At 37.9% G+C, this 12241-nt stretch overlaps 1 protein-coding gene across 10 annotated transcripts in view; it reads left to right on the top strand.

Annotated features, from left to right (window-relative positions):
- TTC3 (tetratricopeptide repeat domain 3) overlaps positions 1 to 12241 on the top strand; it is a 127121-nt gene that overhangs the window by 44404 nt on the left and 70476 nt on the right. For all 10 annotated transcript variants that reach the window (XM_017526232.2, XM_037737665.1, XM_017526233.2 and 7 more), the window contains 5 exons: positions 412 to 535; positions 1199 to 1262; positions 3898 to 3958; positions 7582 to 7666; positions 9990 to 10124. In XM_017526232.2, coding sequence (XP_017381721.1) covers positions 412 to 535; positions 1199 to 1262; positions 3898 to 3958; positions 7582 to 7666; positions 9990 to 10124 — 469 coding nt within the window. The remainder of the gene's footprint in view (positions 1 to 411; positions 536 to 1198; positions 1263 to 3897; positions 3959 to 7581; positions 7667 to 9989; positions 10125 to 12241) is intronic.

Consider the following 12241-nt stretch of genomic DNA (forward strand, 5'->3'; position numbering starts at 1 on the left):
CTCACTGCAACCTCCGCCTACTGGGTTCAAGCAGTTCTCCTGCCTCGGCCTCCCCAGTGGCTGGGATTACAGGTGTATGCCGCCACACCTGGCTAATTTTTGTATTTTTAGTAGAGACAGGGTTTCACCACATTGGCCAGGCTGGTCTTGAACTCCTGACCTCAGGTGATCCACCTGCCCTGGCCTCCCAAAGTGCTGGAATTATAGGTGTGAGCCACCATGCCCAGCCCTTGAGCTATTCTTTATTTTTTTGAGTTTAATACCAAATTTATAATAATGTTTATGTATAAAGCTCCATCTCAGAGGTAGAAAATCTTTTCAAGGAAAAAGGCTGTGATTGCTGCAACCTGTTCATTCGAAGGATAAGTTTTTAAAAATGTATAATAATTCATTTCTTTTTCCCCCACTTAGGGCCTATATACCTAGGAGTTTATCAGGACCTATATTTAGTACTTCACTTAACTTTGTGGAGAAGGAAAGAGATTTCAGAAAAATTAATCACAAAATGGCGAATGGTGGTAATCAGAATCCAAAGGTAAGCTCCATTGAAAACTACAGTTTTTTTCAAGTATAGATTGTCTCATATTTTTACAGTAATATTTTGGTTATAATGGAAACCAAATTTTTGGCGATTTGAACACCTTTTGCCTATTGCTACCAAAAGAATGATCTCTTTTTAATAAATAATCTGAATATCTCATACAACTAGTAAAGATAATATTTAAAAGTCACAGAATTTCTTTTGAGATCACATTTGTGTCTTTTCAAAATATTTAAAAAAATAACCGTTTTGCCACGTCTTCGTATGTTCTCTCTTCGCTTGTTGGAAAAGTCCCCTTGTTGATAATACTGAAAATTTCCAAGAGACTTTGTTCAGTTAGGGAGAGGAATATAAGGAGAGATGTGATGATGTTAATTCAGACATTACTGAACAATTGTCACATCAGGCATCATGCTGGGCATCAGAAATAGAATTGTCATTCAATAATTTGTCATTGCATATCATGATCCTCATCATTAGTTATCATTTTGTTTGCCTGTTTATACATTTAGGCTTAATAACCAGTTGCATATTTTAGGTGTTTGGGGGAATTCTATCCTATTATGTTCTGAATTCTTTTATATAGCTCTTGAATTCTTCATGGCTGTGTTTTTTTGGTTTTTTTTTGAGTCTCACTGTTTTTGTTTTCATGGGCAGGTGGTGGATGAGGCAATGAAGGTAGATGATTGTGACTGTCATCCTGAATTTTCACCACCACCAAGTGAGTATTGTTTTTATATCAACTGTTGTCAAGTTAATAAACTTGCCCAGTCTCCTAAACTTTTATGCCCTAAAATTTGCACAAGCCTTGCTTATATCCACTCTTGTTCTCCTTTTATTTTGTAATGCTTCCATGTTAAGAAAATGTTGAATATTTATTTGAAATCAGTGCTCAGTCTTTTCATATTATTTAGTAAATGTAATTTTGGATATTCAAATAAAAGGAATGGAAAAGATGAAGTACATAGCTCTTTTTGGTCTGCTGCTTAATTTTTTTAGGCTGTTGTTTCTCATTATTGAAAATTTATTATTGCCTCCCCTCCTCCCACCCCCTAGGAGTCTGTTTAGACCTTTTAAAATCTAATTGTTCTCTTCCATAAAATTTTAGTAGCTGTTTATGTACCATATGTGCATCTGTGCTTTATGTATAAAAATAATTAGATTTTGTTTCCCAATAACTAATTTTCACCCTGTTCGGGGTGATAGCACCCATGTTGAGAATGGCTGCTGCTATAACAAAAATACCGTAAACTGGTTAGCTTGTAAGCAATAAGCATTTATTTCTCACATTTCCAGAAGCTGGGAAATTCATCATCATGATGTCAATAGATTCGATGTCTGCTGAGGGTCCTCTTCCTGGTTCACCACTGGCTGTCTTTTTGCGGTGACCTCATATAGTAAAAGGAGCAAGACAGCCCTCTGGGGTCTCTCTCTTTTTTTTTTTTGAGACAGAGTCTTGCTCTGTTACCCAGGCTGGAGTGCAGTGGCATGATCTGGGCTCATTGCAACCTCTGCCTCCTGGGTTCAAGTGATTCTCATGCCTCAACCTCCTGAGTAGCTGGGATTACATGTAGGCGTGCACCACCATGCCTGTTTAGTTTTTCTGTTTTTAGTAGAGACAGAGTTTTGCCATGCTGGCCAGGCTGGTCTCAAAATCTTGGCCTCAAGCAATCCTCACACCTTGACCTCCCAAAGTGCTGGGATTGCAGGCGTGACACACCACCCTTGGCCTGGGGTTCTTCTCATAAGGGCACTAATCCCATTCATGAGGGATCGGCCTCATGACCTAGTTACCTCCCAAAGGTTCCACCTCCTATCACCATTGCCTTGAGGATTTGGTTTTCAACATGTGAATCTTGTGGAGGACACAGATGTCCAAACTATAACGGTGCTGTAGGCTAAGTCTCATTTGTTTTAAGTTGTGTGTGCTCAGTTCATGTATTTATTTACATATATAGCAAACATAGGCACTGCAGAGCCTCATTACTTAGCATCATTTGGAGGTGAAGGTTCTGGAGAAGTGAATATTTTTGTGCTTCATTTATTTCTGAATTTTTCTTAATGCCACCAGAGTTTGATGAAAATCTTTCTAAAGTATATTACATGCTTCCCTGTCTTTTAAAATGGAATTTAGGAAAATACAGGTTTTCTTGATGGCTTAAGGTTGTGGTCACACCCAACAGTTACTCACCTCAGGCTTGGTAGTGTTCCTCCCAGGATTCTTGAGGTGAGATTGTTGATTTTTTTAGTTAGTGATCTCTTTTCCTTTCTCTTTTTTTTAGGTGATTGGTTTTCCTTTCCATGTTTTTGCTTCTAGCAACCATTTGTATTTTTTGTGACCTGCAGCGCCATGTTCGCTTGGGCTCAGTTAGTTCCACAGATGCAGCTACTTAGTACTGATCATTTCCGTTTGGTTAGCACATTAGTGTAATTCCAACGCCACAGAATGGAAATCAAACTAGGATTCTTTTACCTTTCCAAAAGCTACTTTTGTTTTCTGAGGCCTCCAAAGCCCAGGCTCTCATTCCCTCCTTATTACAACTTGGCTCTGTCTCTGTGCCCTCCCCTTAAACCTTCATTAGATGCACCCTGCTTCTCCTGCCACACCAGCTCTTTTGCACAGCTCTGAGCATGGCTTTCCCTGCCCAAAAATATGCAATGGTTTCCTACTCCTGCCAGCAGAATAAAGCTGGGCACACAGAGCTGGATCTGAAGCTAAGGTTCTGTAAACACTCACCCCAGCTTGCCTTAGCAGCCCATTTCCAGGCCTCCACCCTTTTTGAGTTCTTGAAATCACACAGGTTTACTTAGTGCTTCTGAAATTAACTCTGCTCTTGGGTTCAGGCCATTCTATCCAAATCGTACTTGTTCCTCAAAACCAAATACAAATAATATATCCTCACTAACATTTTCCCCAACCACTCCAGCTTAAGCGATTTTTCCTATTTGTGAGTTGGGAGAGATGCTACTGACTATGGAATTAATATGTCAATAACAACACAGTATTTTCTTTCATAAGGATATTTGTTGTTTAACTACTGAAGTGGTATGTCTTTTCACTCCATCTGATTGTAAACTATCTGAGAACAGGAGCTATCTCCTGTATATCTCTGTATCTATGGTAGACCTAAGTCACAATCACTATTATAATTGATCTTTAATAATTTATTATATATCATACATAGAAAAACAGCAGCAGCAGCTTCTTTTTTGGCTCACCCGTTTGTAGTTACACTCACATATCATATTGCTGTGTCTGTTTTCTTACTCCAATTTATATTTTAAAAATAGTTTTAATCTCAGGCTTGTGGATTTTTATGTACAAATTTCAGGAACAAATGCTTTTGTGTTCACAGGTCAGCCTCCAAAACATAAAGGAAAACAAAAGTCTCGAAACAATGAATCAGAGAAGTTCAGGTATGTGTTTTCTCTAAGGTATGTTTTTTTTTCCCCTAGTGTATTCTTCCCAAGTAAAAGGGAAAAAAATTGATTTTCAAGTGTTAGCTACTTTAGTGTGTGTGTTATGATGAGTACTAAAATCCCCTTCAAATATCGAAAGCATATCCTTAGGAAAGGATACTTTTTGGCTAAATGATTATTAATCCTGTATATTAATATATTGACTTCTGAAAGCCATACAGTATGAAATATGTCCATATTAATGTTTTAAATTCTAGAATATGTATTCTAAAAGGAAAAAGCATTCAGAGAGATATCAGGTGAACATAAAATCTCCTTCCCTGCTCACCTCATTTTACCTCTCCTGGAGTCCCTTCTCTGGGGCTTCCTCCAGGAATGCGCTCTTAACAGTTTCATGACTATTGGGAAACTTACTCTGCATATACAGACATAGGTATGCATATTTCAGATGCCTTTTGAGTAATTACCGTTAGAGGAAAATACTTCCTAATGAATTCTGACTACTTCTAAACAGAATTCTACCAAACATCCTCATGAAAATTAATAGTAATTAATTGCCTCCTATCTTTTTTTTTGGAGATAGGGAATTGCTCTGTCACGCAGGCTGGAGTGCAGTGGTGTGACCATAGCCTACTGTAGCCTTGAACTCCTGGGCCCAAGCGATTCTTCTGCCTCAGCCCCCCAAGTAGCCAGGACTACTACTGCTACCATGGCGCATGTCACCATGCCTGGATAATTAAAACAAAATTTTTTTAGAGACAGGGTCTTGCTTTGTTGCCCAGGCTGGTCTTGAACTCCTAGCCTCAAGTGATCCTTCTGCCTTGGCCTCCCAGAGCGCTGGGATTGCAGGCATGCGCCTGGCCTTGCCTCCTGTCTTTATAGCTATACCCCATTGCCAGCAAGTTATAAATTTATTACAAAGTGAAATTGTAAATCTTTTAATACAGAATTTCATGAAGTGAATGAAAGTGATATTGGAGAAAGAGCAAAGCCATGTCTGCCACAATACACTGGTTTTCAGTTTCTTCTCCTTCATTTCTTAATCTGAATCCATGATAGGTGCTTCAGGGGAAATAATTTGAATATCAGAACACTAAAAAAAAATCAGCGAAGTCTTTTTTTTTTTTATGACCATTTTTGGATGCTGCTACAAAAATTAAATACAAAGCAAGCATATGATTTTGTGATCCTGTTATTTGATAGAAAAATCATGAGTCTTCTTCCCCGCCTTCCCCTTTATTCCTAAGGAAACCTGATCTTAATATATGGTTACTTTTTCAATACAGAGTTGTAATTTTAAGCTGTTTTATTAAAGATAAATTTATTTTTCTAATATTTTGTTTCACTTCTCAAACTGACCATTCCTTATTTGATAATATCTACCAGATGGGGCTGTTTTATCAATAAATAGGATAGCCACATAAAACACTTAGAGCCCTGGAACATAGTAAATCTTCAGTATACTTCAACTCTCATTATTGTTATCACCATCATTTTCATTGTTACTAGAATGACTCTGGCCTACAGCTTGCTTTTTACCTTTTACAAAATATCTTGTGTTTCTTCCCATGTTCAGAACACAAAGATCTCCATTCTTCATTTTGATGGCTGTGTAATATTTTGTAATATAGCTGTATCGCCCATCTTTGTGCATTTAGGCCCTTAGTTCCTCTTTTCCTTCCTCACTTTTTTTCCCTCTCTCCATCTCTCTCTTGCTTTCTTCTTTCTTTCCTTTGAGAGGGATAAATCAGACAATACTTTAAACATCCTTGCACATGCACCTTTGTGCACTTGTTTAATGTACAATAAGTACATTGTAAATAAGGTGTAGAAGTTGTTTCTGTAGTGGGATTGCTGTATAAAAGGAGATGCATAATTTTAACTTTGGCAAGTATTGCCAAATTCTTCTCCCAGAAAATGAGCACTGTTCACACTCCTACGAGAGGGTGTGCTGTAATAAAAAATATATATATTTGGTATTTGTCCCAGTTCTTGGTACAGAGCTCCCAGAACCCATGGAATTTCCTGAATGATAGGAGTATATTTTGTTACTCATCATGAGCCCCTTTCCGTGAACTTGAGTTTATGCTAATGAGGTGACTCAAGGTAGTGACCCAGATAGTTCAGGAAGTCTAGTCACCAGAAAGACCAAGCACGTGATTAGATGGTTAAGACTTCCAGCCCCATACTTGACTTCCAAGGAGGGGAGGGGAGCTGGAAATTGAGTTTAGTCACCAGTGGCCAGTGGTTTAGTCAATTGTACCTACATGCCAACATAATAAAACCTTAGTAAAACCCTTAAAAGAGGGCTTGGGGAGCTCCTGGGTCGGCAAACACATTGATGTGCTGGGAAAGTGGCATGCCCAAGGGGAGCATGAAGCTCCTCGAACCCCCTACCTTCCTGTGCATCTCTTCCACTTGGCTGTTTGTGAGTTGTATCCTTTATAATAAAATTGGAAATAGTAAGTAAAGCACTTCTATGAGTTCCATGTGTTTTTCTAGTGAGCCTGAAGAGGGGATCATGGAAACTCTCTAGTTTGTAGTCAGCAGGGCAGAAGTGTGGGTAACCTGTGCGCCCCACTTGAGCTGAAGTGAGGGAAGTCTTGTGGAACTGACCCTTTACCCTGCAAGGTCTGAGAGTTAGTATCAGAACTAAATTGCATTACTGCATACTCATTTTGTGTTGGACAGTTGAATTGATATGGAAAAATGACAATATTTTTGTATTGGGAAAAAATCCACACATTTGATGTCAGAAGTGCTTTCAGAAAACTCCACATCAAGTACCAGTTTTCCTTACTCTCACCAACTTAGGGAGTCAAACTTTCCAAAACGCTTACATCTTATTACTCGATTTTCCCATCATATTGAACATCTTTGCACTGTTTATTGGGCACACTTCTTGTTTTAGGACCATGTTGTTACTAATGACTGCAGATTTGTAATACCTTTTAATAATCAAGGCAAATACCGCTGAATGTTTCTCTTTTTTCAAAAGCTGTTTTTCCATATCATCTTTATAATCAATTGATCTGGCTTCCCTCCACCTCTGATTTTATAGGAATGTTTATTGAGATTGCATTGGATTTAGAGATTTCTAATGGAAATATTGCCAAAATGCCAGTTCTCCCCTGCAAAGAATGGCCAACTTGTATGGTTCACCATTTACTCTGTATTTTAAATGGCGTTCAGTGAATACATCTTTTTTTTTGTCTGTCACAATGGAAGGATGAGAGTAAACTAATATTCAGATTCTATATTTTTCTTTTCTTTCTTTCTTTTTTTTGTTTTTTTTGAGATGGCATCTCGCTCTGTTGCCCGGGCTGGAGTGCAGTGATGTGATCTTGGCTCACTGCAACCTCTGGCTCCTGGGTTCAAGCAGTTCTCCTGCCTCAGCCTCCTGAGTATCTGGGATTACAGGCACCTGCCACCACGCCCAGCTAATTTTTGTATTTTTAGCAGAGATGGGGTTTTACCACATTGGTCAGGCTGGTCTCAAATGGCCTTCCAAAGTCCTGGGATTATAGGTGTGAGCCACTATGCCCAGCCCTATTTTTTCTTTATATGAGTAGAACTGTTTCATTTTAAAATTATTGAAAACAATGCTTTTTTTCTTTTAGTTCTAGTTCACAATTGACTTTACCAGCAGATTTGAAGAACATCTTGGAGAAACAATTTTCTAAATCTTCCAGAGCTGCACACCAGGTAATGGAGAAGCTTTTCCAATGGAAAAAGCAAAACTCTTTGAATGAAATTGTTCACATGAATAAAATTATAATCATGTACATCTCTAAGATTTATTTTTTAATATAATTACTGTATTGCAGTTTTGTAGAGATGGGGTCTTACTATGCTGTCTAGGTTGGTTTCAAACTCCTGACCTCAAGCAATCCTCCCAAAGTTTTGGGATTACAGGTGTGAGCCATCACACCCAGATGTTACAGACATATAATTTAATATATATGACTGCTAAGAATCCAGTCTATCATTAATTTAAATATTAACTTGATAATTATGCTAGCTAGAGGTTTAACTAATGATTAACTCTGTTGAATTATTTGCTTCTCAGAGTTAACAGTAATATTAACTAAATATTTTTAAAAGATTTAAATAATTTAAAAAGATTTAAACACAGTTTCATTATACCTACTCTAAAGTCATGCAAGAGCAAACTTTTATTCTTTAAATGATTTAACTTAATCAGATAATGTTGTATATGAAATTCTTTTTATGTTGCTTCATGATGGAAAACATACATTAACATGGAATAGAATACTTGTTTCAAGACGTGGATCTTTTTTTAGGTATACATAACAGATATTTTACAAAGAACTAGAATAGACTTCTAATTATTTGCTTAAAAACATTTTTGAGAATTTCTTACAGTTGGAGATTTTAAATTATATCTTTTTACATTGATTTTTACTGACTCTAAAAACCATGAAATACATAGAAGACAGCCTGTGAAGATGAAAAGACTATTTAAATAAATATGATTGTTGTTTTTGAGCCTCTGTTTGTTCATTCAACACAGTTTGATTGAGGCTCTCTCCATATGCTGAGGACTAAGAAAGACTGGGTGTGCAGTGATGTGATTTTGGCCTGCTCTGCTGGAGCTTTCAGAATAGATCATTTATGTTGCATTGGGGGAAGTGACTTCCAATGAACGTGAGGCTGTATGGATCTGATTTCTAGACTGATAAAGAAAGCTGGGTGTGGTGGCATGTGTCTGCAGTCCCAGCTCCTCAGGAGGCTGAAGTGAGAGGATTAGCCACTGCACTCCAGCCTGAGCACATAGTAATTTATTATTTTCTTTTGTTTTCTTTTTTAAGCCTCTCACTAGTTTGGGTGCCCTGTCTCTTTTAAAGAAGAAAAAAGAAAAAGAATGAGAACGAGATTAAAATTGAATGAGTTTATGCAAGGCTAATAATAATGTAGGGATAGCACATCATCATCTGTAACTTCAAGTTCATATCTTAAAACTTAAGTATGGCTGTCATTGAGCTTTTGTTTTTTGTGAGAGCTGCCCTTTTCCACGCATATTCTGGGGAGCGTTTTGCCAGACTTTGATTCACATGATTCAAAAGCCAGCAGAAGGCTTTTGTTTATGGGTAACCAAACTGCTTTTTCCTCTGTGATTTGTGCAGTGAGGTCTCCTTTTGAATCTTCATTATTAGGAACGGCAAGGAATACAACATACGTATTTGCATTTGTTGCCCCCTTGAATGGTGCACGCATGTATGGAAGGAGTGAGGAGATTTTAGACTTAATGTCTAGCCTTGCCTTTCCAATCTTTATGGAACTTTGGTGACTTACAGCTATTCCCATGTCACTAAAATATGAATTCAAATTATAATGCGTGTGCACATAAGTATTCGAGTTAGGAAGTTTTTCTCACTTTATTTAAGGGTACATGATAGCAATTTTGTTTTTATTTTTTATTTCTTATGTTCTTCCTTTTGCATTTAACTTATTATTATCTGTCCCAGTATTTTTATCTAGTTATATTCAAGTATATGTTAAGCAAGAGTACAGTTAACAATTGAAATCTTTCTTTCTTTCTTAGAATTAAGGTTTGTTTCAGAGCAGGATGGCGGTTGTTAAAAATCTGGTAGTCATCAGTACATTGATTGCATATTCTTATGCATCTCATTGTTCTACTTCCAATCAAACAATTTACTTATTTAAGTGATAGCTTGTGTTTTTCATATATATTGTTAACACTTAAAAATACTGTCTTGTTTAGTCTGGAAAGCAAGTGAGGCTTTGCACCATGTAGTGTAAAAGGAACCACCTTTGTCACAGGCAACAGGGGAAGTGTTGCAATTAATATGGTAAAACAGTACCTTTTCATTTTCACTTTAGAAGTGTGGTGCTGAGAAAGGAATATGATGGGTAAAGGATAGTTTGGGTATTGATTTAAACATTTTCTCGTTAGTTATAAAGTGTTACTATGAACTTGGCATCTTAAGTTTTAAATTAGAAATGTGTACATTTGGGTTATTGAAATAGAATTTCTTTTTTCTAGGATTTTGCTAATATAATGAAAATGCTGAGGAGCTTAATTCAAGATGGCTATACAGCTTTATTGGAGCAGCGATGCCGCAGTGCCGCACAGGCCTTTACAGAGTTACTGAACGGTTTAGATCCTCAAAAAATAAAGGTAAATTTTCCGTATCATAACTTGTTTATCAATGCTAATGTGCCTCAGATGAATGCAAAAGAGAAACAAGGCTTTAACTCATTGTAGTAATATTCCTAAGACCTTGCTGAGATTGGCTTCAGGTTATGGGAAGCAGGTAGTGCTCCAGTTCAGACTTCATGAGTGTGTTCAATACACGATCCATGTTTATGCTTTCTCCTTGACTGTAGTTTAGGGTCATTAGAACTGGCTTTTTCTGTAAATAAAGGATTTCAACTCACTTTAGTCATATCTTTTCATCCAGGAAGAAAGTACAGGTACGCCTCATTTCATTATGCTTTGCTTCATTGCACTTTGCAGACAACGCATTTTTTACATATTGAAGATTCGTGGCAATGCTGCGTCAAGCAAGTCTGTTGATTCCATTTTTCCGAAAGCATGTGCTCACTTCATGTCTCTGTGTCACATTTTGGTAATTCTCACAACGTGTCAAACTTTTTTATTATCATTATTACTGTATCTGTGATTAGTGATCTTCGATGTTACTATTGTAATTTTTTTTTTTTTCCCATTTATTTATTTTATTGTATTTTAGGTTTTGGGGTACATGTGAAGAACATGCAAAATTGTTGCATAGGAACACACATGGCAGTGTGATTTGCTGCCTTCCTCCCCATCACCTACATCTGGCATTTCTCCCCCTGCTATCCCCCCCCAGCTCCCCACCCCCCACCGTCCCTCCCCTATTTCCCCCCAACTGACCCCAGTGTGTAGTGCTCCCCTCCCTTTGTCCATGTGCTCTCATCGTTCAACACCCGCCTATGAGTGAGAACATGCGGTGTTTGATCTTCTGCTCCTCTGTCAGTTTGCTGAGAATGATGGTTTCCAGGTTCATCCATGTCCCCACAAAGGACACAAACTCATCGTTTTTGATGGCTGCATAATATTCCATGGTGTATATGTGCCACATTTTCCCTATCCAGTCTATCGTCGATGGGCATTTGGGTTGGTTCCAGGTTTGTTTTTAGGGCACTACAACCTGTGCCTGTGTAAGAAGGGAACTTAATAAATGGTGTGTGTCCAGTTAGAATGGCGATCGTTAAAAAATCAGGAGACAGATGCTGGAGAGGATGTGAAGAAATAGAAATGCTTTTACACTGTTGGTGGGAGTGCAAATTAATTTAACCATTGTGGAAGACAGTTTGGTGATTCCTCAAGGATCTAGAAATAGAAATACCATTTGACCCAGCAATCCCATTACTGGGTATATACCCAAAGGATTATAAATCATTCTATTATAAAGACACATGCACAGGTATGTTTATTGCGGCACTGTTCACAATAGCAAAGACTTGGAACCAACCCAAATGCCCATCAATGATAAGAGTGGATAAAGAAAACATGGCACATATACACTATGGAATACTATGCAGCCATAAAAAAGGATGAGTTCATGTCCTTTGCAGGGTTATGGTTGAAACCAGAAACCATCATTCTCAGCAAACTGACACAAGAACTGAAAACCAAACACTATATGTTCTCACTCATAAGTGAGTGTTGAATGATGAGAACACATGGGACACAGAGAGGGGAACATCACACACCGGGCCTGGGGGTTGGGGAACTAGGGGAGAAATAGCAGGGGGTGGGGGGATTGGGGAGGGATAACATTAGGAGAAATACCTAATGTAGATGACGAGGCGATGGATACAGCAAACCGCCACCATTACATGTGTATACCTGTGTAACAAACCTGCACAATCTACACAGGTACCCTAGAGCTTAAAGTATAATAAAGAAGAAACAGATGTACATGGATGAATAAATATCTATTTACAGCTTGAGAATGAACATTAAAAAAATAAAATAAATGGTGTGTGTGTGTTCTGAGTGCTCTGCCAACCATCTGTTGTTTCCACCTCCTTCTATAAGTCTCCATGTTCCCTCAGACACGATATTTAAATTAGGCCAGTTAATGACCCTACAATGGCCTCTAAGTAGTCAAGTGAAAGGAAGACTGTATGTCTCTCACTTTACATCAAAAAGTAGAATGATTAAGCTTCATGGGGAAGGCATGTTGAAAGCCAAGATAGGCAGAAAGCTAGTCCTCTTGTGCCAAATAGCCAAATTGTGAATGC

This window comes from Cebus imitator, unplaced genomic scaffold (assembly GCF_001604975.1).
Source record: "Cebus imitator isolate Cc_AM_T3 unplaced genomic scaffold, Cebus_imitator-1.0 Scaffold41, whole genome shotgun sequence".
Classification (NCBI taxonomy): Eukaryota; Metazoa; Chordata; class Mammalia; order Primates; family Cebidae; genus Cebus; species Cebus imitator.